A 27,245-nucleotide genomic window follows, 5' to 3' on the forward strand; every position below is an offset into this window, starting at 1 on the left:
TTGTGCAGGTTTTATGAAATGAAAGGTGTATAAAGATGCTCTTGACCTAAATAAGAGTCTTTTCAAGTGAGGCTTTGTTCATTTCACCTTAAAAAAATAATATTAAGTAAAAATAATTCTTGTTCAATAAAAATAAGTTTAGTTCAGTAAAAATAATTTCAATTTAATTCCGTAAAATTCAGTAATTATATAGAAGAAATATAATAGAAAATCATAAAAAATAATTTTAGTATAGTAAAAATAATTTCAATTTTGCAAAAGATAGTAAAGTAAACGAGGCCTAAACTGGTCTTCCTCTACTTCGAAAGTGATGTAGTTGGTGAGAATCGAACTTGTAATCTCAAAATTATAAGGTGAGTTCTTCAACAATTTCTCCAAAATTATGTATGATAAATGCGAGCGGCTGAGCGTAATTAAGAATAACAAAAGGGGGAAAAGAAATACTCGTTAGAGTCCTCACCACATAATACTCCGACATAGGTTGATAGGTAGAGATGGCACACCAAATGATGTGGTTGCAATTACAGCCAACGCCATCATCTACTTGGGCTGCTCCTCGTCTCACTCTTTCTAAAACCAATCAATGGAACCTGTGTCGCCTTCCGTCAAAGCTCAAAGCATCCGTTGAAGATACTGCAAATCACACTTCTTCCACTCCTCTTCTTCAGCTACATCAGCCCAACCAAGTCAGCCTTTCACTAATCTCTCTCTCTCTCTTTTTTCTTGGTGAATAGCTCAGTTTTGTAATTATCAAAATTAATTGTTTTATGCTGATTTCGTGACTCAATTTGTATTCCTAGTTTCCTCCTGCCATTTCTTCTCTAGGAAAACTCTATTTTTCATCTTTTTTTTTTTTTTTTTTTTTTTTTTTTTGCTTTGATTTTTGGTTGGGCAAGTAGTAGCTGTAGTTATTACAGAAAAATTAGTGCCATAATAGTTGAATTGGGGTACAAATGAATGGTAATTGTGATGAAATCTGAATATTTGTAGTCTTGCATAACATATTGTCAATAGTTCTCTCATAATTCATCTTCTAATCAAATCTGATCCATATGTTCAGTTCCCGTAATTGAAGTGACTATCTCCGAAAGGATCTCGGGTACACTGACCGCTTAGTTTTATGGGGACAATCTTTTATATGTGGCTGGCTACATATTGGTTTCTTCGTTAGTGTAATATGCGTTACTAACCAGTATTAGGGGGCGTTTGGTTCACAAAGTGATATGGGGTTGGAATCAGGAATGGGGTTAAGGTGGTATCGGGTTGGAACTTGATACTTAATACCATGTGTTTGGTGTAATTCTGGAATGGAATATCTCACTATTCTCTCCTTTTATTTGATACCTAAGGGAATGGAATGAGCCAAACCCACCCCCCCAAGGTTTCTAAACCCCATACCTCATGGGTTTGAGGTATGGGTTTGAAATTCATATTTTTGTCAACCAAACATATGGTATGGGTTTTAGTCATTCTAAACCCATACCTCATACCTATATTTCGTGAACCAAACGCCCCCTAAAGGGTTACTTCATTAGTGTTATAGGGGTTACTCGATCAGTATTCAGTATTGCAAAGGTTACTTGGTCAATATTATAGGAGTTATATTTTTATCAATGGTCACACGGTGTGGCCACTGTCCAACCACACACAAGACGGACTATCTACGAAAATTTCGCATTTTTTTTTATAATGTCACAATGTATATAGGGCCATTGCCCATTATTCTAAGTAATTAAGAGTAGTTCTAGAATTAAAACACGGACATTGGTCACTCAAGAGTTCCTTCTCTCTCCTTCCACCTATAATTCTCCGTTCTTTTTTAGTTGCAACAATTTGACTAAAAAAACTCTCACAGATTTAGTGAAACTGCTGCTAGTGAAAGTTAACCGAGGAATTATTACAAAGATTGTACAAAAATAACAGCTAATATGGTGAAATATTGAATACTGCATAAATGGCATAATGTCATAATGCCATAATGTAACGATGATTATTTTCATAATTCTGGACAAAATTACGAGTATATAGGCTATATTAGGGGGAAAAGAGACGTTGTTATTCACTTGCTACTCATGATTGATATATAATCCTAAATATCTTTATTTTAGTGTATTAAATTATGTGAAAATGTCATTGAATAAATGATGTTTGTTAAGGTGTTTAATAATTTAACATGTTGAAATTCGATGTAGGAAGTAGAAGAAAGTATTAAAGTGTTGAAGAATGCTGCAAAAACAAGGAAGTTTGATAAAAACAAAGTTTTAACAGCTCTTTCGACGATTGAGAAGGCAAAACTCGACCCTTCGAAATTTCTTGAGACGCTTGGAGGATCTAAATCACCTGGGAAGACCTGGATGCTTATTTTTACTGCTGAGGTTTGCAGTACACTCATTTTAGATTTACTTCAATCTTGGACTACTCAACACAACTACATTTCTGCTTTAATTGCATTACAGATGTTTAGGTGCTGACTATGAGCTAGTTACAGAATTTTGAAATTTGTTATGTAGAAAAAACTCAAGGGTGGACGATATTTCCCTCTAACTGCTGTCCAGAGATTTGACGCTGAGGTATGCATCGCGTGTTAAACTGATATCTTCTTTTCTTGATTCCTTTCTTGTTATCCACTAAAGTATGATGAAATTGAGGGTAAGATATTATCTTAACAAAGCTGGATGAGTGGAATGATGGATCCATGATTGTTCTTCTTCCATCATGGAAGGAAAGTGCGCTTTGATTTTATACTTTGTTGGACCTCAGACTTATTACTCTGACTTAAGCTTGCATATGAACAGGCAAAGAGGATTGAAAATGGTGTGTATCTCGGGCCACTAGGGAGTTTGAGCTTTGAAGGAAGGTTTTCATGGAAGAATAGAATACTGGCTTTCATTTTTGAGTGCATTCGTATTAAAATTGGACCATTCAGTCCTTTACAAGTAAGCCTAGGAAATCAAGACAACAGGGAGCCAAACAACAAAGATCCCTTCTTCATATGGTTTTATGTTGATGAGGAGATAGCAGTGGCCCGTGGCAGAAGTGGTGGAACAGCATTTTGGTGTCGTTGTCGCCGAGTTACTAGTTCTTGACTCTCCAGGAAGCATGCACCAACGGTTTTGGAAGTTTGGTGATTTATATTGTTGACATTATAAATCAAATTATTTCAAGTTACAAAGGCTTATTGTACAGCTAATATGCAACTTAGTGTATGTATGTTTGCATAGTACAGTTTATATATTTGCAGAGGTCTTTTTTGTAAAAATGTTGTATGTTCTGAGTATACATTCATGCTACATAAGTGTAGTGTGTTTCCTTCCTATCTCTCTTACCACACACCCCCCCCCCCCCCCACCCCTTTGTTTTTCTGTTTTGTTTTATTATTATTATTATTATTATTATTATTATTATTATTATTATTTTTTTTTATTACTCCCTCCGTCCCCTAATTTTGATCACTTTTGCAAAAAAAACACGAGAATTAAGGAAAATTAAACAAAGCACATGGAAACTCAAACTCAATCATTTGTAAAACAAAAAAGTTGAGAGAGAAAATGCTACATTAAAAAGGGGTGGATTACAACTTTACATGAGAAACCAATGGGTTTTTCTGTCTTTATTACACAGCTAATGAAACAATTGGATTTCATTACAAATCCATGTGATTATCTGTTAACCAATCACATTAGGAGAAAAAATGTAGCCAGCCAATAAAATTAAAGTACACAGATTGATGACTATATACATCAATAATCTACAATTATAAAAACCCTTTCCTCTCATTTTTTCAAATCATTTGAGAGGGAATTACACTGTGAATTATACAGAGTCAACAACAAAAAAAATTTGGAGAAAAAAAAAATCGAACCCCTAAAAAACATCATTGCCTCCTAATCAAAATGGCTTCAGACTTCTCTTTCGATTTGAACGATGATTTGGCACAGGTTGCTGCTGCTTATGATGCTGAAATGGCAGATGTTTTTGAGTATGATCTCAACTTTGCTGATGAAGATGAGAGTGAAACTGAGAGGGAGTATGAACATCAAACCACTGGTTCAACAGAGGCAGCTCAACAAACAGGCAACCAACATGAGACAGAGGAGTTCAACCACACTTAGCAAGCAGCAGGAAATCAGCAACAGCCAGATAACAACAGCAACATTGAGCAAGGTCATCATCAGCTCAGGAGGCTCAGTAGTGGGGCCAGACTCAACATATTAATATGGCTGCTGACAAGGTCAAAAGATGGGAAACTTAAACATGGATCCATAAAAGAAGCATCCATTCATTTTAATCTGTGCACTAGAACAATTCTCAGAATCTGGAAGAAGGGAAAGCAACAAAGAGAAGCAAATCAGGACTACAACATGTCAACAGGCTTTCACAACTGTGGAAGAAAGAGAATCATCTCAATTTCAAATGAAGACATCAGGGCAGTGGCAATGGGAAACAGATCATGCTAAAGGGACTTAGCCACAATGCTTAATGTGAGCAAAAGCACAATCCAAAGAATGATTAAAAGAGGGGAGATCAGACCACACACAAATGCATTGAAGCCAAAGCTTACACTAGCAAACAAACTTGAAAGGCTCAGATTCATTCTGAACAACATCATAGGTGATTCACCAGGCACAAAAAGAGTATACCATTCAATGTACAACACAGTTCACATTGATGAAAAGTGGTTTACTTTGACAAAGAAAACACACAGAGCATACTTAGTAAAGGGGGAAAGAGGGCCACACAGGGTCATGTAGTCATCCAAATTCATTCCCAAGTTCATGTTCCAAGGAGCAGTTGCAAAACCATGGTACAATGCAGAGAAGGAGGTCATTTGGGATGGAAAAATTGGAATGTTTCCTTTTGCAAAGAAAGAACCAGCATTAAGAAGCTCAAAGAACAGGAAGAAAGGAGACATGGTAACTAAGATCATTGATCCAATCAACAGGGAAGTGTCAAGATGGATGTTAATTGAAAAAGTAATTCCAGCAATTATGGCAAAATGGCCACAAATAGGTCATCACAACACAATATACATTCAGCAAGATAATGCAAAGGCACATATCACTTAAGATGATCCTATTTGGCAAGAGAATTGTGAACAGCCAGGGTTCACTTTTGTTTTAACTCAGCAGCCACCAAACAGTCCAGATATGAATATTCTGGACTTGGGATTTTTCAGAAGCATACATTCACTTCAACACAAGAAAATGGCTAAAACTCCAGATCAGTTGATCAAGGCTATGGAGGATGCATTTGAAGAGCTACCTCCAAATAGGCTGTTCAAGGTGTGGGTGACTTTGTGCCACACCATGAACCAAATTCTGAAAAACAGAGGTTCTAACAGGTTTGAGTCTCCTCATGTGAATAAGGAAAAGCTTGAAAGAGTGGGTAGACTACAAGATGACATAGAAGCTCCTATGTGGGCTGTGATTGATGCATGGGAGAGAGTATATATGGATAAGCCAGATTCAGGCGATGAAGAAGACATTGAGGAGCACCACAATGAGAACACACAGGCAAATGAAGAACAGAATACACAACAAACTGGGAACACAGAGCCTTATAGGCCTGTTAAGGCTAATGATAATGAGGCATCTACCTCAAATTTTAATGGAAACTAATGCATGGTGGAGCAAGTGTTTAGAGTTTATGGGAGTAATTTAAAGTATAGCAAATGTAAGGGGGTCACTTAAATGTAAGGGGGGTCACTTAAATGTAATTTGTAATCCAGTCAAAAGTAATGAAATGCAACATGCCTTTTGATTATGCAAAACTTAGTGCTCATAAAATGTCATTGCACTTTTTTTAACATAACTCAGATTGTCCCCAAGCATCATTGACAACTCAAACAAACAATTTCACTAACATTCTATAGTCAGCAAAGGAAATAACTCAGTATGATGCTGAATTATCTTCTAAGGACAGCAGAATGAAAGGGCAGTTACAGTTTGGCGTCTCAACAAAAAAGACTCATCATAGTAAAAAAAAACAGAAGGGTCTCAGTGCTTAGTACAAATGTATATCATTGAAGGAACAAGGGAATAAAAGCTACAACAGTGACACATAAGATTTCTCATCAACCCAACAGGAGAGTGCAGCACAATATAAAGAAACATGGCAAAAACAGAAGCCTTTTTTAACTTCATACTCCCATCATTCATCACAGACCACTACAAGTCCCACAAAACAACATAATATTCTCTTACCAAATGGAATACTTGTAAACTATTCAATGATCTAAACAGCTAAACAAGAATCCCATTTGCAAGAGAATACTAAGTCCTCAAAGGGACATTTTCATATAGATGAGGTCTCAGACTTTTTAATTCATTTCATTAAAGGCAAACTGAGCAGCCAAATGAAACTCATATCATGCAACACATTTCCTAAAGGGAGATGGTACCTTATGGTCATCATTATAAACACAATATCCCTAATTCCTTCTCAATTAACATAAGCTTTCATCATTGACCACAATATGCAACATAAGCATCCAACCATGAATCATATGCAACAACAAGAAATCCATTCACAGGGCAAGAACAACAGGAATGTTGCAATCCAAATAACATAGGCACTACCACCATCATCATCAATTAACATAAGCTTTCATCAATAACCACAGTATGACAACATATACAGCCAACTAGAGCATGTGCAATAACCAGGCATCAAATCAAAGGGCAACAACTACAAGTAATAGGAAATCCAAAGTAAATAGGCAATACAAAGTAATAGGCATTCCAAAGTAAACAAGAACCAACAACTTAAAACCATTACCAAATTCTAATTTGTCCAAACAACTACAATGCAAAAGGAAACAACCAACCATCAAGTTCAAATCTGTCCAGTGACAAAAACAACCAATAAACAAACCAGCAATATGTCCAACAACAAAGGCTAATAAAAAACTTAGCTTTTTGACTCAGCATCAGAATCCTTTTTAAGGGACAGCTTAGAGGGGGAGCAACCACCATCATCATCATTAGAGTATGAGAAATCAGACTCCCAATTGTCATAGGCTCTAGGCAAACCCTTCTTCCTTGCTTGTCTTTTGTACCAATCATGAGGCCAGTAGTCAGAGTCTGCAGGTGGCATGCCTTCTGGGACAATTCCAAACCTAGTCTCAAAGTCTCATTGCTGTAACTGTGCTCCCCATCACACCCACTGCCTAACTCACAGTCCCTATCAGTGCATTAGTAGGTCTCAGATGTGTAGTGTGATCTAGACAGAGCAAATTGTCTAGCATACAGTGAACTAGTTTGTTGTTCAAGAGGAATCCTGACAGGGGACTTGACAGGAGATTTGTGAGGAGTCTGAATCGGTGATTTGGATGGAGGTTTGGCTAGAGATTTTGGATGGAGTAGTTTTAGGTAGAGATTTGACAGGAGATTTAGAAGACAATTTGGATGGTTTATCAACCTCATCTCTAGCAGCCCTCTGCTTTCTATACATTTCATAGCTGTAGGTGTGATGAGAGTGTGATTCTTCTGAACCAGGGGACTCACTCATGGTCACAAGTAGCCTGAACACAAAACCAACCAAGGGACATAAACGTAGGGTGACATAAACAATAGTCATGCAAGCTTAAACAACACAAAACCAACCAGCAAGCAAGCTGTAATCCCCCGTATTTTTAAATATATTATTAATGAAATTATATTTTATTCATAATATTTATTTGTATTTTTTTCGGATTTAATTTCAAAAGTTTCAAATTATTTTTGGGTTTGATGAACGATTTTATTACAAAGAACTTTTTATGAACCTTTCTTCGATAATTTATGTCCAATAAACAAACTAAACCCACTTTACTTTCTTAATTGACCCATTAATTTTATGAGGCCCAACCTTAAAACTAACCTTACACCACTCTCTCCTACAAATACCCCATACATCCCCAAAATTTCCCCACACAAAAGGTTAGTCTTATTTCCTTTCTCTTTTGTTTTATTAATTTGTGTATTTATAATTATTGATTATGGGTTTTGATTTTATTGTTTGAAATCAATTTAATTAGTATCAAATTGTATTTTGATGATTAAACTTTATAATTTCAGATTTTATAAATGTTATAATTTTCAGATTTTGTAAATTTAATAACCTAGGGTTTTAAATTATTGAAAATCATGATTTTAGGGTTTTTATGAACAATTGATTTAGGGCTTTTATAGTAATGATGTTTTGAAATTTTGGTGATTATACTACTAATTAGTTTCCAGATTATTTTGAACACGTAATTTCGTGTTTTAATGTTTAGATTTCGGTTCGTTAATATTAATTCCGTTTTAATCCCGATCAGGTTCTGAACTCATCCGATTTTGACAAAAAAGTAGTGTTTTCCATGTGAAAACGATGTTTTAAAAAAGACTCACTACCTTTGGTAGTGAGCACCACCCTCTCGTGGCCAAATTCTGCCTCTAAATATGATTTTCGGACAATTTTTCATTTTTAACGAAGTTTTTTTATGCTTAAAATTTTATCCTTGATTTTGATTAATAAAATTAATTATGTTTAAAGTTAATTAAGCAAATAAATATGTTTTTTTTTTATTATTTTAATAAGTTTTTCATCATATTATATTGTTGGAAATTACTTGGGATAGTAATATTAATTGTTGGTTGTTTTCTAGGAAGTGATTATTCCCTAGGAGAATTTTAAGTGATTAAAAGTGGCTCAAAGGATTGTTTGTACGAGGTACGTACATGTCTACTTCGTTATAAGTAGTATCACGTTAGGTACCGAAAGGAAAGAACTTAGTTTCATGATTAGGGAACACTTGGATGGAAATTGTTTGGTTACACATTGATTTAATTCATGTGCTTATGTTTATGAAACATTGTTTTGGTGAATTGATTATGTTTGTATGGAATTATGGATGCAAACATGTTGAATTATATTGGATAAAATGTTGTATGGAATGTTGATACAAGCATAATTTTATTGGATTGGTTTGTTAACCACATTTGGATTATTAAAGGATTGGAATTGAATGGTTTAAGTGGAATGAATTTATTAATTATTCCATAAGGTTATTATTATTTATTTATTACTCAATCATAACTTGTTAGTATGTTGAGTAAAGGTGGATTAAGCTGAAATGACTAGGTGAGTTGACTATGTTCAACAATTTTGGATAATTTGGAAGTTTAATGGAATTAAAGGTCAATTTGTAATGTGATCACCATTGTTCTAAATAAGATTAAAAATGAATTGATGTATGATTGTTATGTATGGTCTTCTTGATTGAGTCGGCTATTAATTAAAATTGTAATCACGTAAAGTGAAACATGGATGAGCAATAAAACTCTGGAAAGCGTGCACTTCTAGAGTATTGACAATTATGGGTTGGGGTACACGGTGGTAGCCCGTGGCTTTTCGAGGCTTGTTTGATCAACATGTCCTCTTCTCTTTTGGTATTTACATTTTATTTTATAATGAAAGTTAGATGGGATCCTAGACTAACTTTGTGAGAATGGAGTCGCGCCCATTCTTGCATCGCGCTAAACTTTTATTTCAAATGGTCATTTGGGACCAAATTGATTTGGTGGATTGGACAACCTGGTCTATTGCTTACTCCAAACTAAATAAATTAAATTAATTAAATTAAATATAAAGAGTCAAGTGTTTGGAATTAGTTAGTAAGTATGTTGAGTCAATTGAATTGTTTAAGTGTGGAGTCTTGATTATTGAATTCACATTGTATGTTTATTTACTTTAATTAATTGAGCATGCTAGGTTTGGTACGTTGTAGCTTGTATGTACTCAGCTTTGCTGATTGCGTGCTTTTGTGTGTGTTTTCTTTGGTCATGACCTTCGCCTTTCAATGACCCTGTGATGATCCAATTATTACACATGTATTATTGGGGAGCAGTATTGCACAGGTTAGCTTGATGATGTGAAGTTCAGGGATTTGACAAACGCATTGTCAAGGGATTGGTGTGATTGAGAGTATTCGATTCTTGTGTTGAACTTATTTATGCTTGCTATTTCGTTTATGTTTTGGGATTTTGAATATTGGTTTGGTTTTAATAAGGGCCTTATATGGTTCCAATTTGTAAGCTTTGACTTATTCGTTTTCTAAACTATGTTATTTTAAAGACTTAAGTTTGTTTTTCCGCTGTGATACTTTGATAAAGCCTTAACGTTTTAACACGTGGCGGTAACATGTCAATAGTTCTCCACTATTTTATTTAAAGTAAGTGGTTTGGAAAAGGGAGAATTATTGGGGTGTTACACAAGCAACCAACACAACAAACAACCAGGCAACAAACCAGCATACAAACCACCAAAATCCCACCCAGCAAGGTATCAACCATCATACCAACCAACCAACAAGGACCAACAACACACAGTCAACCAACAGTCTACATACACAAATAATCCAAACTCACTGTCAAATACATGCATCATTTGTTTGTGCTTCAACCATGAAACATGCAAACAAAAAAACTCATGTTTTAACATTGTCACTACATTCAACCAACCCTAACTGAATTTGATTATCAATGATAACTTAATCACATGAACAATCAGCAAAATCCAACGCATTTAATCAACAGTGAACCCTATATCAAGTAACAATTGAACCTCTATTCAAATGAACAGTACTTCGTGTGAACAGTGAAACCCTAGACCAGATAAAGAGAAGATAAAAATCGGAACATGAAACATCAAAGTAAGTCACCGTAATTAACAGATTCAACCTCTGACAATGAGCAAAATTAAACAGTGAAATAGATCGACATATATAGAAGATCAAAATCGCGACATGAAAGAGAAGAACAACACATGTACCCAATAACAGTAATCAACTCATATATTCACCCAAAGTAAATCAAATGACAGGAGTATGTTCAAAAAACTGAAAATTGCGAAATTTACATGAAAGCGAAGAACAAAATCGATACTTATCACCTGAAAAAGGGGTGGATTCACAAAATTTATAGAGGGCTTTGATCCGTTTGACAAAGTGAAGCACCGATCCACAATTTTTTCACAGATTTAATCACCTCAAACACGCCAAATCGAAGAGAGAGAATGAAGAAACTAGGGTTCTTCAATGGAAGAGTGTAGAAAATGGAAGAGAAATGATGAGAGAGAAACTAAGAGAGAGAAAATAACATTACAAAAATGAGAGTCAGAGTACCAAAAACCAAGGCAGACCAAGAATTAAAGCAGGCACAAGTACATTTGCAAAAATAAGGGCAATTTAGGAAGCACAGGTAATAAAGACAAAAAAAATGAGGATAAATATGTCATTTGGAATAGGTAGATAGCACCTGAAATTGTGAAATGTGACTAACATTTTGGGTTGCCAAAAATAGTAATAGTGACCATCAATAGGGGACGGAGGGAGTATTTTTTTTTTTTTTTTTGACTGGAGTGAAAAGAGAGATCATTATCCTTTCAAGTTCATAGCCACTCTCTAATGCTCAAATGGATCGTTTTTTTAGGGATGGAGGGAGTAGTATTTTCTGTAACAGAAAGAGTATTATTGAATTGACAATAACGAAATTGGAAGGAGCAATATATAATCATAGCTCATCTTACAAATAATCTGAAATAACATATTAGTTTTAATTATATTTAAAGTCTAGGAGATCAAAAGACAATTTTTATAATAATTCATATGTTTATGTAATGTGTACTAATTAATTGAATGGTGGAAATGAATTGAAACACTTCATTTTCTTACTTGAATTTGCAAGTTGTAAAATGCATATATACTTAAATATAAAATATTAAGGGAGATGACATGTGGCATATGGGGTGATGAGTGACTTGTGAATTGTGATGCCATGTGTCATAGGAATAATTTGTGGTTTGTGTTTTTAAATACTAAGTATAGATATAGATATAGATATAGATTATGCTGGCTTGGCCATTCTTCTAAATACTTTTCTTAGCTGCTCTAACAACCTGACTATGCTACTGCTGTGTGCTCGTTTGTTTCAATAGCCTGAGTGCAATTTGTAACATGATCCCCCCAAACTTAGCATGGAAGAAGACATGCCTAAGCTAGTTGTGAAAGAAGTACAGTACATTAAACTCTTAGTTAGAATGTCAGCCAACTGAGAAGTTGGTAAGTATGTCAACTGACCAACAACCACAGATGCAGCAGATGACATGGCTTTGTATTTAGCTTTTGAATGGCTCTTTTAAACAATTCCCTTCTTCTTAGACTTCCAAGAAATTAGAGAAGAACAAGGAAGGAGAATATAAGCAGAAATCGATATTCTAGTATAATGACAGGCACCCCAATCGCAGTCACAAAAGACCAGTAATACAAGCTTAGAAGAACTTTTCAATAAAATACCGATCTCTGCAGAAATTGACTAAGGTGGTGAACAGTGAAGGATAAACCTGGCTGGTATTAGTTAGGAAATTTAACTTCCCAACTATACACCTGTATAGATCAGGATCCTCAAATAATTCACTTTCATCAGATGTGAGCTTCAAATTCAATGGAAGACGAGTAACAACAGGCCTTGGATTGACTTCTCCATGATCATGTAGTAACTCTCTAGTGTATTTCCTTTGAGACATACAAATACCAGTAAACAAATATCCAATTTCAAGTAACCCAGTTCGCCCAAATATGTAATACTAAAGACAACATCTAAATGAGAGCCTAGAGAACAAAAATCATCACGATCATCACTAGTTAAAATCACATCAACATAAACTGCCACTATTGTAGTAAGATGAAAATTTCCTATGAATCAAGAATAGTCATTTTTAGACTGTTGAAAGTCTAAATTGACAAGCTCAGCTAACAACTTTAAGAATCTATAATACCATTGTCTACTAACCTGCTTCAATCCATAAAGAGATTTGATCAAATCTGCAAACCTTCTCTCAAGATTTGGAATCCCCTCTGGCATTTTCATGTAAACTTCTCCGGTCAAATCTCCACAAAAAGATATTAGTCACATCCAACTGCCATAGAGACCTAGTAGCAATGTCAATGATACAAGCCATAAGCCTTGAGGCTGACCTTGAATACCCACTTAGAACCAAGAACCTTTTTTCCAGCTCGTAGAGTAACATAGGCCCATGTGTAATTAGCTTTAGAAGTTTATTTATGCTTCCTCCGGTTTTTATTAGATGCATTACTTTTAAATGTGCGGACTCCTAAACAATTTTTGGAGTAGAGAGAGCATAGAGAGAAAAACATAAAAAGGGTCCATGTGATATGAAGGAGATGGAGAGAATTTTTTGACTAAAAAGGAAAGTGATGCATTTATTTGAAACTTTCATAGAAAGAAATTGATGCATCTAATAAAAAACGGAGGAAATATGAAACTTTACAAGTTGAACCAAAGTCTCAAAATTTCAAACAGATTTAATAAGATCAGGAGAAAGATCTGAATAACAAACTAAATTACACCAGTGACGACTTGTATCGGGATTTTGATAGAATTGAAGTGTCCAGTATAATGAAAAACATTTACGCAAGGAATATAGCTCCTCTTTCATTTGCACAGCTTCTTTGAGCTGACATTTACCAAGCACCTGTACAAAAATTACAAAACACGAAAAAGAGAGGAAGGACCATCTTTAGTTGTCATACATTGAACAAAATGTTTAAATTATATGCCTTGTTCGTGAAAAGGGAAACCTTACCTCCCAGATTTCTTCATCAAGTATGCTGGCACAATGGATCCAAGTTGAACCTTACACTGCCATTGAAAAAGGTGGGATCTTGAGGGATAATCCCCAAACCTGACCTTAGATTGTGAAGTCCTATCAAACATATATTAGTACCATCAACTATAAAATTTCCTCCAACTGGTTCCACCAGGTGAAACAATACCCCTATTAGGGTAGTTTTCCCACTGCCTGTCCTACCGACAATTCCAATTTTGTCTCCCCCTTCAAATATGCAACTAATTCATCGAAGAACCAGTGGTGCATCTGGTCTATATTTTATCTGTTTTGGACATGAAATTTCATCAGTATCTTCCTAGAATAAATGTTAATTCAAGTGTAGAAAGGTTCATCTCCACTTTACCAACTGATGGCCAATTTTGTGGAAAGCGGCTAATATTGATGACTTCCGGAGCTTCACTAGGTATATTCATGTACTGATTAAGCCTCTCCACGGATACGATGTAGTTTGATTATATGCATTGATGCTGAATTGAGAAAACCATAACTGTACTTAACCCAAGACCGTAGGATAGGGCCATTCCAATAAAGCCTGCATTATTAATTGTGTTAATTTTACTACCAAAAGTGATCAATAAGTTTTTTTCAATGTTCAGTTATCCATCATATAGATAGAACAAGAAAGAATCTCTCACCTGAGCTTAATTTACCAGGAGGAAGCAAAGCCATGCACAGTGCTGCTGCTGCTGCAAGAACAGTGACACTAAGGGTCTCAACTCTCAAGTCTCTGAGTCAGCCATTCATTGGCTGCAAAGTTGTGGAAGAACGAGCTTGCATTTGTATCAATTAGACTGAGATTCTTTAGCAAAAAAAATTGATCTTCCTCTTGAAAAGCTCTAATTGTCATGGCTCCTGCTAATGATTCATTTAAATGGCTTGCAATCATAGACCTGGTTGTCCCATTAGGTCTCATCAACTCTTTTGCAGCTGTGAAGTAATACCTCTGTCCAAATGTTATAATTCATAAAACACTGTACACAGAAAATATAACTTAAAATTGGAAATTTATCAAAGCTAGAGTTGGGAAAAGAATGCCTGCTTTCCCCTCAAGAATATAGTGCTACGACTAGGGATGAGGGATTCCCCTCAAAACAAATGCAAATTCTGAAAATCTGTGATCAAACTATATGCAAGAGTTGGCTAAAGCAAGTGGAGGCCTTGAAACTTGAAAATAACATATACCTTAGAGGAAGTGTTTAAATTTTAAGCATGGATTTTCTTTTTCTCTGCAATTTCACTTCATCAACCCTAGAAGTTATAATTCTATATAAGTGTAGGAACAAGATACTTATTATTAAGTGTTTACATGGACTTATCTAAAAAGGGTTAATAGGGAAGGTACAAGATCATTCAAAAACTTACCTGCAACCGCAATGCTATGTATATCACTGGTATAGTGAGAAATAAGACCTGACAAGTGAGAAATAAGACCTGCCAAGTAACCACAGCAAAATTTCTGATGAGCAGAATGAGTGTCAAGAAAAATTTAAAGATGACGTAAACCACAATCAGTTTCGATTTTCTGACATGAGGATCATCAATGCCAGAGGCAACCAAATGTTTCGAAATATCTGACCAATGACAAAAGTGATATGAGCAATGGCAACAACGGAAAAGTACAAATAGCCTTTTTTCTGGTTCAGGTAGCTTAAATATGGCTTGAAACCAGTGACTCCTATATCTCTTTCTTCTTGTTTAATCAACTGACCCCCTTTTAATTCTTGATGCTGTTACTCAATATATTCTCTCTTAATCTCTTTAGAAGGATAGTCATGCCTTTTAAAGTTGCTGATTAAAGCCATCATTTTAGTACCAACAGTCTCTTTGTGTGCGTCTACAAGGTCCATAAACTCCGGACATGAAGCTAAGAGCTCATGATACAGTCCTTCCTTAAGGACTTCACCATTTGAAATCAGCTGTAAACAAGAATTTCTTCTTACATCAATGCTTTCAGGGTATACGTGCATAGAAAAATACTCCATAATGTAACAAAGTATTGTGCAGCAGCAGTGCAGGTGATTATAGTCAAACAAAGATTCAAGAAACAATGGAAGTATCTGAAAGCTTCTTTTCCAAACACTAACGGTTGAGATTAGTTAAGAGCATGCCCTTCAAGGAGAAAAGCATCAATGAAGTGACGGAAGGCTCACCAAACAACAATGAAATGCAGGAATAAATCAACTTGATGTGTCACAAGTAAGACAGTCTTTTTGGCTAGTGCTTCCATAATGTATTCCTGCCACATTTCAGAAGCCAAATATCAGTTTATACTATGACTAAAGAAACTAAAAATTACATTGTCACTGTGAAAACTTTACATTGAAGAGGCCAGTTGCAGTGTGTGCATCAACAGCACAGAATGGATCATCCAGAACATAAATGTTAGCATCTTGATCTAACGCACGAGCAAGTGGAATTCGCTGCTTCTGGCCACCACTCAAATTAACTCCTCTTTCTCCTACTTCAATCATGTCAAAATCCTTCACCTGTGAGCACCTACGAAGAGTTTCTTGATATCTCAAGTTATCCATAGCAGATCTGAAAAGAATATTATTACGAATTGTCCCTGTTTGGATTCAAGGTGTCTGGGAAATATAAGCAATCCTCCCATAAACTTCCACTGTAAGGAGAAATTCTCCATATCTTGTTAATTTTCCAACTATAAAAAGTAATGCATGAGTCAAAGAATTGAAAAAGGTAATCAGAAACATTACAGCTCCGTCTACATATGGTGATTCTCCAAGAATTGCATCTAGTGATGTTGATTTTCCTGAGCCAACTTTTCCGCATATTGCTACAATTTAACCAGGACGAACATCTAGGTTTATGTTTCTTAATGTTGGCTTTAGAGGATTCATCTCCCACAAAACATTTTCTGATATCATGAGAATAACATGGTTTATACCTGTCATGCTTCTATTTTTCCTGACATTTTCAGTTTGAAGCTCTAGTGCTGCAAGAAATTTCACAAGTGGTGCGAATGCAACTCTTGCTTGAATGATTACACTAATGACATCAGGGATAGTTGTGATGGACTCTTGCACCAGGAACAATGTTACTAGAAACGTGAAAACATTGCTGGCATGTAGGAGAACTTTGAGGAAATAACATGCCCCAAATGTAGCAGAGGAGACCAATACAGGAGATGTCCAAAAGAGAAAAAAGTGGATGCCTTTTGTAACTGCACTGCTTATAAGTGTCTAGATTCTGTTTTCTTCAATGCCTCGACTGCATTCTTGAAGTGAGTCTCCCAAGCATACAACTTGAGCACCTTCTTGTTCATGAGAGCCTCCGAGCAAGCCTTTAGCCTTGTATCTTGAGCAATCATCAAATTACTTTGGAACTTGTGCTGTAACTTGGCAATGGGAGTGTTGCAAAGTACAGTTAAAACAATCACTACCAATGATGCAACAGTTGCAATTCCTATCGTATAGATCAATATAATTAAAACGAAGAAAACCTGAAGGACAGTAGTCCAAGTGATCTGATGAATTCAAAAAGGGAATTCCCCGATCTTGTAAGCATCCACAGTTACATAATTCATTATCTCACCACCAGAATGCATAGTCCTGGTGACATCTGATAATCGTAGTTGCTTCCTGTAAACCGCTGCAGTGAGCATGGACCTTACTTTAAGGCCAAATAATCAGCTCGTGAAGTACCATTGCCTTTGTAACAAAGATTCCAAGAGTTTTGAAAGAAAAAGTGAAATTGCCAAAAGATAACTTTCATATCTGAAAGCTTTTTTTCCCTCGGCAATCTCAAATGAAGGAATTCAGCAAAAGTGATCCAGCTGACAGCTTGAGTGTCTTCAAATGTGCAACGAACCCTGACATCAGAATTTCCGTCCAATGGCATGCAACAATGGTCCATATAATTGAGGATTCTGATGGTTCCTTTTTAAGTTTACTGATTTGGCCCTTACACTGCAAGTAACATGATCCTGCTCTATCAATGTCTTGTAATTTGGGTAAGTCATTCTCCTCAAGAGTCTTATGCCTACCCGATGTTATCTAAGAGTGATGAAGATACAGGGTGTAATTAAGCTGTATTTACTTAATATTCTAATATACGTACAGGAGTCATGTGACCTCTATATGGTCTTGTCTATATTTCTAGGATCATGTGATGCTTTATCCTATGTACGGTGTCCTAGGGTGTCTAGAATCCTCCTAGGTTTTTGGGTGAGCTGCAGTATAAATATGTAATGAATGATGTAACAGAGAATTAGAATGCTTGACTGAAAAGATCAGCAGCCGCCTTCATCACCAATTATTTACTCTTAGTCAATCTGTGAATTTCTTTCAGAGAGTTCATCCACCAGAGTGACATCTGACTTAACAAACCAGTTTTGGCAAACCAGGTAACTTGGGCAGTCGAATCATTATTATTGATGCTGCCATTATTCTCAGCATTTAGAGAAGTGTTAAGGGTACTCCTAATGCTAGCCTCCCACATTCTTTATTTTTGTACCCCTTGTAAACACTTTACAATAACAAACTTGCTACTAGAAAAGCTAAACTATCTAAGGCCACTATGACTGCTAGTCTTTCATGTTTCTCTATCAAGGCTAAATGTTAAACCCACCAACAACCATGCCTCTCCATGTCAGAAAACATAATAAGCCAAAAATTGAATGATCATTCCTCAACTTCTATTCCAAATGCCAAAGCCTATGTACAAAAGTCCCAAACAACCATTGAAAACAGCTGATGCTTTTTGCAAAGATGTAATCTACATACGATGAGCTCGTTTTTCGAGTTTTTTGAAAGACATTTTACAAATTAAGTTCCACAACAACATGGCCAGAAGTAGTATATAAATACAAACAATGGAAACATGGTTGACAAATGAACCAAGATCAATGATGGACATAAATTGAGGATCACAAGACTCATCAGTACTGTTATTTGCACATTCAGAGTTCCCACAATATAAGGTCCACAGATCCTCCATCATCACACTCCAGCTTTCTTTTTTTCTCTATATTATAAGTAGGCACAATAATCATCATATGAAAATCAATTTTTTACCATAATAATTCATCATATTCACAATATAAGTGATGCTTAACTGCTTGTATTATAAGTATATAATACAAATTGTAGCAGTAGTCTCTCAAACTTTAAATATATAACAGTTAGTACAAACAGACACGAAATATAAAGGGAGGGAAACCCTTCTAGCTGATATATGCATGACCAGATTGTCAAAACAGCATATCTGAAATGGTTAAACCTATACCTGACGCAGAACACAGAGGAAAGGGAAAAGAATACCTATGCATCGAAATTTCATCAATCGAGCTAGTTATTTTCATCGGTACCACTTGTAATTTACCAAGCTGCATTGCTGCAATAGGTATAAGACTAACAAAAACGTTAATTTTGATTTCTGTGACAATGACAAATGAGGACAAATAATTGTGACTTAGGAAGTATATTTAGTAAGGCGTGGCTGTTATAGTTCAATGAGTTTGTTCTGCAGATTGGAAATGAGACCAGTATTCCTTCACAAGTTGGCCAAATAGTGAATCTTCCTTCTTCATTAGCTCCATAGGATTGTCATATTCAACCAATTTTCCTGCAATGACATAACATTACGTTCTGTCAGAACACCTTCAGTTCCTTAGGACTTGGGATGATTTGCTAATCTAGATTTCAGATTATTGTAGCTCTTGCTTCTTGTCCATTAGAAGTGGCAACATAAAAACTGGAAAAGTTTAGAGAAAAATCACCATTGCTAATGGCAAGAACTTTTGTGCAATCCATCACGGTTGGTATCCTGTGGGCTACTGTGATCACAGTACAGTCTGCAAATTCTGATCGTATTGTTCTTTGCAGAACCATGTCGGTTGCATTATCTATGGATGCAGTTGCTTCATCAAGCACCAATACCCTGCTTCTTCTCAATAAAGCACGTCCTAGACAAAATAGTTGTCGTTGTCCCATGCTCCAATTTGATCCATCCTCCATAACTGACATAAAAAACATGTTGAAGTATAATACTGTAATAAACTGACCTAGAGGAGAGGCGTTACAAGTAGTCTGACACTTGTATTATTATGTTAGTATATATAAGGGAGAGTAGGCATAGTGAAAAGAAATCCAGAATATTTGAGTTGTTATTTTGTTAGCTTTGGGAGAGGGTCAAGTCTCTCACAATACTTGACAATTATCTTTAATTTTCTGTAAATTCAGCTTTATTAATCAAAATAACCAATTTCATCTCTTTAGAATCACTCGTATTATGCTGGTTTTACACATAGTTGACTAACTTGGTTTGATATAATGTCAGAGAATCATTACTTCCTTCACAAACAAAATGGAAAGAAACCAAGCCCTTAGTTATGAGCTGAGAAATTTTTACCCGCAGAATCTAAGCCCTGCTCTTTATCTTGGACAACCTCTTTGAGCTGACATTTCCCTAGAACCTTTTCAAGAGGAAAAAAAAATAAAAAAGAGAGGGGGAGGAACAATAGATAGTTGTCAGCATTGCACAAAATACTGCACATGACATAAATTAGATTACAGGAGAAAAGTGAAGTATACCTCCCAGAGCTGTTCATCATTATGCTGACACAATGGATCCAAATTAAATCTTACAGTTCCATTAAAGAGAGTAGGATCTTGTGGAATAATCCCAAAACGTGACCGTAGATCATGAAGTCCTATCGAAGATATATTGATACCATCCACTATTATCTTCCCTGCCACTGGTTCCAGCAAGCGAAACAAAGCCCCTATTAGAGTAGTTTTTCCACTACCAGTCCTACCCACAATACCGATTTTGTTCCCTCCTTCAAATATGCAACTGATGCCTTTAAGAACCAGTGGTGTATCTGGTCTATATCTTATCTACAGGAAATCAAAATACCTTAGTGTATAATTCTATCTAGTATCTGTCTAAAATAAATCCCAGTGAGCTAAACGCTACCTGTAGATTGCATATCTCCACTTTACCAACTGATGGCCAGTTTTCTGGAGGGCGGCTGTCTTCAATGACTTTTGGAGCTTCACTGGGAATATGCATGTATTGATCAAGCCTCTCCACACAAATGATATTGTTGGCTATTGTGCATTGATTTTGGATTGAATTAACCAGAAACACATTTAACGAAAGACCATATGATAGGGCCATTCCAATAAAACCTGCATTATTTATAATTTTAGAATGATCCACAAAATATTTTACAGCAAGGAAAATCAATCTCTGTCCCCCTTATCTCCCAATATATAAGAGGTTCAAAACAATATACTCTGTATGAGACAATACCACTCACCAGAGCTAAAAGTTCCAGTAGGGAGAAAAACCATGCACAAAGCTGCTGCTGCAAGAACAGTGGCACTGAGGGTCTCAAGCCTCTGAATCAGCCATTCACTAGCAGTAAAATTGTGGAAGAATGGACTTGCATTCATATCAATTATATCAAGAGTCTTGGCAAAGAACCGTTCTTCCTCCTCAAAAGCTCTAATTGTTATGGCTCCAGCTATAGATTCAGCTAAATGGTTGGCAATTAAAGACTTTGTTGTGCCATTCATTCTCATCAACTCTTTCGCTGTCGCAAAATAGTATCTCTGTCGACAAGTCTTATAGCTCATTAGGTCTTGGGGGAAAAATTAAGGAAAAACAATCTGAAAATTTGCTAATAATTATCTTGTTTTAGCCAAGGTAGAGAAGAAGCCCTATCAAAATATGAGTGCATGTTAAGCAATTCAGCAATTCAACCTATAGATTTTATATAAAATACATGAAAAGTATTTATCAACTCATATGCAGGATGGAGTTGGTTGAAAATAAGCTTGTTGAATGTTCAAAACCTAACTAAAATTAGTTTTAAAAATTATACTGAATCATTCTTGGAAAATTAAAGCAGCGCCCTTTTCTATATGATATCATTGCATTAGCTATCTCGCTACAATGTATATTAAGTATTCTGACACTCACTACTTCATGGAAATTTATAGTGTGTTCCATGAACTTTCTTAGTTTTCTTGATGACACTTAAACTTTCAAGAAGAAATTTGATAAACCTATGGTACTATTCACCAATTTGTTTACCTGCAATCGTATTGCCAAATAAATCATTGGTATGCAGACAAACAAAACTTCCCAAGTAATAACTGCCAGCACTCCTAGATTAGCATATGCAATTATAGTAGTCTCTATTGAAATGAGAAGGCTGAAAGGAACATCAAGATCAACAATGCCCAAATCAGAAGAAACCTGCAGGGGTGTAAACAAAGAAAAAACATCCCTTAATATTAGTACACACACCTGTATAAACTAGAGTTACGAAGCTTATAAAAACTCTATGCTCACCCGACTTAGTATCCTTCCAAGAGGTGTGGAGTCATAAAAAGACATTGGAGCACAGAAGAGAGAATTCATTAACCGAGAAAATAAGGATTTAGATGCATTCAAGCCCATTGCAACAACAGCAAGACATCTGAAGAGTAAAAATAATGTCGAGGAAGCTCCGATGATAAGGTAAACCACAATCAACTTATATGTGCTGACATGAGGATTATCAACACTAGAGGCCATCCAAGTGTTCTGAAGTATCTGACCTGTAACAAAGATAAGGTGGCAAATAATACCTATCGAGAGGTACATGTAGCCTTTGTTCTGATTTAGGTAGAGTAAGTATGGCTTAAGACCAGTGTCACCCACTTCTCTTTCTTCTCTTTTAATTAATTGATCAACTTCTAACACTTCATATTGCTTCTCTACAATGGTTCTCTTGATCTCCTTTGCAGAACTTTTGTGTCTTCCAGATGCTCCACCGTCAGGTATTTTTTCAGTTCCAGCAGTCTCTTTGTGTGCATTTACAAGGTCCAAAAATTCAGGACTTGAAGCTAACAACTCATGGTAAGACCCTGATTGAAGAATTTCCCCATCTGACATGAGCTACAATAAAGGAAGATATTTATCAAGCTATCATTAGGTTTCTATGAAATTTAAGAGCATTTAAATACAAGCATGTAAGAACGTCAGGAAAGTGATGGCTAACTCACCAAACAGCAATGAAATGCCGGAAGAAAATCAACTTGATGTGTCACAAGTAAGACAGTCTTTCCAGAAAGAGCTTCCATAATATATTCCTGCGACAATTTCAAATATCAATGTTTCTATGGGTTATAAATAAAGTAACATAGGAATGCACAGAATGGATCAAAGAGGTTACACTAAAGAGGCTAGTTGCAGTATGTGCATCAACAGCACTGAACGGATCATCTAGAAGATATATGTCAGCATCTTGGTATAATGCACGAGCAAGTTGTATTCGTTGCTTCTGACCACCACTTAGATTAACTCCTCTTTCCCCTATTTCTGTCATATCACCGAAAGGAAGAAGGTCAAGATCCTTAATCAAGGAACACCTCCAAAGTGTTTCTTGGTACCTTAGCTCATTCATGGAAGACCCAAAAAGAATATTTTCACGTATGGTCCCTGTTTGGATCCAAGCTCTCTGGGAAACATAAGCAATCTTTCCATAAACTGCAGCCTGTATGACAAAACTATTTTATAAACCTTTAAATTCAGATATTCCTAAATCTGCTTGCACGAGAAATATCAAACCTTTTAGATGTAATATTACAGCAGCCTTCTAAGTAAATACCACTGATTAGTTAAGAATTCATAAATGCCACAAATACGGGCTTTTAAATAATCAACTTAAACAGTTAAATGCAAAACAACGTAAGAAATATGAGAAACGCCTGAGGAAGCTTACAGTTCCCTCTATATATGGCACTTCTCCAAGAATTGCTGCTAGTAAAGTTGATTTGCCTGAACCAACTTCTCCACATATTGCAACCTTTTCACCAGGTCGAACAACTATATTTATGTTCCTTAGTGTTGGTTTTGATGAATTTGTTTCCCAGTAAAGATTTGTGGACCTCATCTCAATGGCATGATCTAAGTTCTCCATTTTGCTCTTTTTTTTGACATTCTGAGTCAGAAGCTCTGGTTCCAGAAGAAACTCCACGATACGTGTAAATGCAACCTTTGCTTGGATCACTGCACTGATCACATCAGGGATAGATCTAATAGGTTCTTGCACGAGACGCAATGTTGCTACGAAAGTGAAAACATTGCTAGCATGCAAAGGAATTTCGAGAAAATAACAAGCCCCAAATGTAACAGCAGAGACCAAAACGGGAGATGACCAAAATAGAAAACCATTGTATGACCTACGCATTTGTACACCTGATAACCATTTGACTTCCACTTTCCTCAAGCCCTCTATTACATTCTTGAAGTGCGTCTCCCATGCATACAGTTTAAGCACCTTCATGTTCACAAGAGCTTCGGAGTAAGCCTTCAGTCTAGCATCCTGTGCCACCATGAGATTACTTTGCAAACTATGTTGTAATTTTGCAAGGGGATGGTTACAAAGAACAGTTAAAATTATTATGGCTAGTGCTGCAAGTGTTGCAAGTCCCACCGAATGTACTAGAATAAATAATGCAATGCAAAGCTGAAGGCTTGTAGTCCAAATCTGGTGAGCCCAGAAAGGAAACTCGCCAATCCTATAGGCATCAACAGTAATATGATTCATTATCTCTCCAGCAGAGTGCATCATCCTTGCAGCATTTGATAATCGTAGCTGCTTCTTGTAAATCGCAGCAGTAAGCAAAGACCTCACCTTCAGGCCAATCAATCTGCATCGGAAGTACCACTGTCTCTGTGACAGAGATTCTAAGGTCTTTGAAATGAAGAGTGCAAGGGCCAAAAGATAACCTTTGTATTTGAAAGCCTCTTTACCCTCAGCAACCTTAATGAAAGCATTCAGCAAAAGAGGACCAGTTGATAGGGTAAGTATCTTCAAAGCAGCACAGAACCCAGAAAGCAGTATATCATTCCAATGGCACGCTACAATAGTCCACAACATTGAGGATTGTGAAAAAGGTTCATCCTGTTTCTGTTTATTCAGCTGGTTCACAAACTGCAAGTAACAAACTTCAGCTCTATCTACATCCCTTAATTTGGGGATATCCTCATCCTTAATTGTCTTCAACTTACCCAATTTCATCAAAGGATTCAACCACCAAAATGTCAACCTACTATACAACCCAGCTTCAGCAAATGGAGAGACTCCTGAAACAGATTTACAGCTACCATTAGCCTCACCATTCAGTGGAGTGTAAAGGGTACTTCCATAGTCCTCTCCATCTTCTTCATTTATGCATTCCTTGTAAGTACATATTAACAGTAAAGTTGCTCCAAGGAAAGACAGTATATCCAAGGTCACTTTGACTGTTGTTTCATTGTTAACTATGGCAGCAAAAAGAGCTATGAAGCAGAACATCCCAGCAGAGAGAAATGCAAAAATGGACAAGATTCGCAATGAGGCTCTTGGGAAGTACTCTCCTCTAAGGCTAGTTGTTAATCCCACCAACGCCCACGTAAACCCTTGGAAAAAATATAAGACCCACCTATGAATTGGTGAAACAGAATGATCATTTCTCAACTTCATTACCAGAATCCAAGTTCCTAAGCCTATGTAAAGTAATCCCAAACAGCCATTAAGAATAACTGATGCTATCTGCAAGGTTGAAAAGCTTCTATAACGAGTCCATATCCCGACTCTCTTGGAGGAAAGTTTACAAATCATGTTAACTAAGAGCCCTACAAGAAGCAGTACATCAAAGCAAATGATAAAGGCATGATTGACACATGAGGAAGGATGGGTAACAAACTCAAATTGCACTCGAGTGCAAGGCTCTGTATCGATAATCAAACAATCAGACTGTCCACAATATAAATTCCAGAGACCCTCCATCAATATTATACAGCTTTAATTTCTCTCTAGAATCTCTGCATTAGCATACAGATACTATCATCAGATAAAACTCATTTCTGATCAACCAAGAAATCTTCAATAGTATAAAGAAAATCTGCAAAAAAATATTTTGGTATGACATGCAAACATATACCACAATTTAGATGTGCATCATGCTACCAATAGAAACGAACTATTTAAAGTAACAGAATATAAGTATAGTTATGAGAGCATATTTGATCTTTATTCATATAGTTCAAAATAAAAGAACATATTGTAATTTCGTAATAATAAAGTTAAAATTATTATGAAAGGACATATGCATGTATAATGAAAAGAACACTAACTAGGCACGTTACGAACATTGTGTTCTCGGGTGCATTATCTAACAATTGTTAAAAAACATTAAAAGGAGAAGAAAGTAACACTACTAACAGCAAGTCAATGAAGGCCAAATCACATCATTTTTACCAGCACCAAAAGTTGTCTGTTCACCTGCAAGAAAAGTTCAGCACTGTTAGTACTAACACATTATTTTTAGAAATGCCACTAAATATTGAATTTTGAATTTTTTTTTATTTAAAAAATACAGAAACTTACCCAGAAAAGCTAAAATCAAGTCAAACTTACATCAAAAAAAAATGAAGTGAACTCATCTAAAAGATGGCATCTTGAATTTTTGATGACATGAGAGTAAAAAAAAAAACCAGACTTTGATGCCATATGCTACATAAAAAAAAAAAAAAAAAAAAAATTTAAATGTTCTTGATTAAATTCATAACGGAAATTAATGCATCAAATCACTCTTAGCTAAATGATTTTGCTGCAATAACAGTAAGAAATTCATGGGAGTATAGAGTCAACAAAAGATTTGCTATTACTACTATATATAGTACTGCAATGATTCTTGCATATAACTATTTGATAAAATGCTTAGCTGAAAAAGATGTGATCTAGTAGAATATAATTTGTGGCCATGTAATTTGGCAAGGAATTTCAGAATAATTAGCATGAATAATATCACAAACATATAATAATGCATCATGGTGCACCCACTTTTTTGGAGCATTTAGAATTTAGACAAAGCATAGATTCTCTACTCACTAAATGGCAATTAAATTTTGGACATATTCGTTGTAATAATGAAGTATATATTCAACAACTTGATACTGTAGAATATTATTTGGAAAAATAAAATAAAGCAACTTGATAGAGTAAGAGAGGTTGAGAATCTTGATAATTTTTTTAGAGAGATCATATAATAACCAATGATATAGATGGACACACCTCCCGTTCTATGAATTTTTTTTTATTTTTTTTCTTGAAGAAAGCTGGCAGGGAGATATATTACAGGAGGTCAATTTCCGCCAAGGTTAAAAGACCTTGAGGGAAAGGACCTAAGCAAACGAATTCGGTACAACCTCTAGTATCCCACCTCGATAAAAGATTAGCTAGAGTATTTACCTCCCTTTTCAGAAATAAGAAAAGCATTACAATATTGAGACAAAAAAGAAATATCTTCAATCAGCAAGCCTTTATTATGCCTATGTGCCTTCCTTAAGACCCCATACACAACCAACAAAGAATCACTTTCCAGCATAACATTGGAATAAAATTGCTCGTAGACCATATCTACTGCCTTGATTTAATAACCAACACACAACTAAGCCAACTAAGACAGATGGCTGAAATATTTACAAGAGAATTCCTTCATTTCAGTGTATTCATTGCTTCTAATAAATATTTAAGTCACCAAAATTGTTTGTTTTCATGCAAACATCACAAC

General features: G+C 35.7%; 3 protein-coding genes across 6 annotated transcripts; 1 reads left to right on the forward strand and 2 right to left on the reverse strand.

Moving 5' to 3' along the window:
• The first annotated feature begins 414 nt into the window (after nucleotides 1-414).
• LOC145597911 (uncharacterized) lies at nucleotides 415-3,314 on the forward strand. The gene is made up of 4 exons (XM_081654181.1): nucleotides 415-686; nucleotides 2,193-2,375; nucleotides 2,511-2,570; nucleotides 2,796-3,314. Exons 1-4 carry the CDS (start codon nucleotides 495-497, stop codon nucleotides 3,084-3,086), a joined length of 726 nt encoding a protein of 241 aa, XP_081510307.1. The 5' UTR covers nucleotides 415-494; the 3' UTR covers nucleotides 3,087-3,314.
• Nucleotides 3,315-12,331: 9,017 nt separating this feature from the next.
• Nucleotides 12,332-18,549, reverse strand: LOC145597994 (putative non-intrinsic ABC protein 5). The gene is made up of 6 exons (XM_081654280.1): nucleotides 16,386-18,549; nucleotides 15,990-16,209; nucleotides 14,307-15,907; nucleotides 14,015-14,203; nucleotides 13,627-13,933; nucleotides 12,332-13,515 (listed from the first exon to the last, which is right to left on the reverse strand). Exons 2-3 carry the CDS (start codon nucleotides 16,200-16,202, stop codon nucleotides 15,818-15,820), a joined length of 303 nt encoding a protein of 100 aa, XP_081510406.1. The 5' UTR covers nucleotides 16,203-16,209; nucleotides 16,386-18,549; the 3' UTR covers nucleotides 12,332-13,515; nucleotides 13,627-13,933; nucleotides 14,015-14,203; nucleotides 14,307-15,817.
• A 185-nt stretch (nucleotides 18,550-18,734) lies between these two features.
• LOC145597993 (ABC transporter C family member 10-like) lies at nucleotides 18,735-26,399 on the reverse strand. 4 transcript variants are annotated; one of them, XM_081654276.1, is made up of 13 exons: nucleotides 26,090-26,399; nucleotides 25,895-25,954; nucleotides 23,408-25,494; nucleotides 22,859-23,179; nucleotides 22,689-22,775; nucleotides 21,994-22,581; nucleotides 21,733-21,897; nucleotides 20,954-21,248; nucleotides 20,608-20,822; nucleotides 20,223-20,528; nucleotides 20,041-20,104; nucleotides 19,409-19,648; nucleotides 18,735-19,254 (listed from the first exon to the last, which is right to left on the reverse strand). In XM_081654276.1, exons 3-13 carry the CDS (start codon nucleotides 25,457-25,459, stop codon nucleotides 19,139-19,141), a joined length of 4,449 nt encoding a protein of 1,482 aa, XP_081510402.1. In that variant the 5' UTR covers nucleotides 25,460-25,494; nucleotides 25,895-25,954; nucleotides 26,090-26,399; the 3' UTR covers nucleotides 18,735-19,138. The 4 variants fall into 4 exon arrangements, with proteins under 4 accessions (XP_081510402.1, XP_081510403.1, XP_081510401.1 ...); XM_081654277.1 differs by having other exon boundaries at nucleotides 25,895-25,946; nucleotides 26,060-26,399; XM_081654275.1 differs by having other exon boundaries at nucleotides 26,060-26,399.
• Between the last annotated feature and the right edge of the window lie 846 nt (nucleotides 26,400-27,245).

Source organism: Chenopodium album, chromosome 20 (assembly GCF_948465745.1).
Source record: "Chenopodium album chromosome 20, dcCheAlbu1.1, whole genome shotgun sequence".
NCBI classification, from domain to species: Eukaryota; Viridiplantae; Streptophyta; class Magnoliopsida; order Caryophyllales; family Amaranthaceae; genus Chenopodium; species Chenopodium album.

Excerpts from the sequence above, each read along its gene's own strand:
- LOC145597994 (XM_081654280.1), bottom strand. The coding sequence starts at position 16,202 with ATGGATAACTTGAGATATCAAGAAACTCTTCGTAGGTGCTCACAGGTG. Across the intron at positions 15,908-15,989 it reads CTGCAACTGGCCTCTTCAAT|GAATACATTATGGAAGCACT; the intron begins GTAAAGTTTTCA and ends GAAATGTGGCAG.
- LOC145597993 (XM_081654276.1), bottom strand. The coding sequence starts at position 25,459 with ATGGAGGGTCTCTGGAATTTATATTGTGGACAGTCTGATTGTTTGATT. Across the intron at positions 22,776-22,858 it reads CTGCAACTAGCCTCTTTAGT|GAATATATTATGGAAGCTCT; the intron begins GTAACCTCTTTG and ends AAATTGTCGCAG. Across the intron at positions 20,105-20,222 it reads ATGATGAACAGCTCTGGGAG|GTTCTAGGGAAATGTCAGCT; the intron begins GTATACTTCACT and ends CCTCTTGAAAAG.
- LOC145597911 (XM_081654181.1), top strand. The coding sequence starts at position 495 with ATGGCACACCAAATGATGTGGTTGCAATTACAGCCAACGCCATCATCT. Across the intron at positions 687-2,192 it reads AGCTACATCAGCCCAACCAA|GAAGTAGAAGAAAGTATTAA; the intron begins GTCAGCCTTTCA and ends AATTCGATGTAG. Across the intron at positions 2,571-2,795 it reads TCCAGAGATTTGACGCTGAG|GCAAAGAGGATTGAAAATGG; the intron begins GTATGCATCGCG and ends GCATATGAACAG.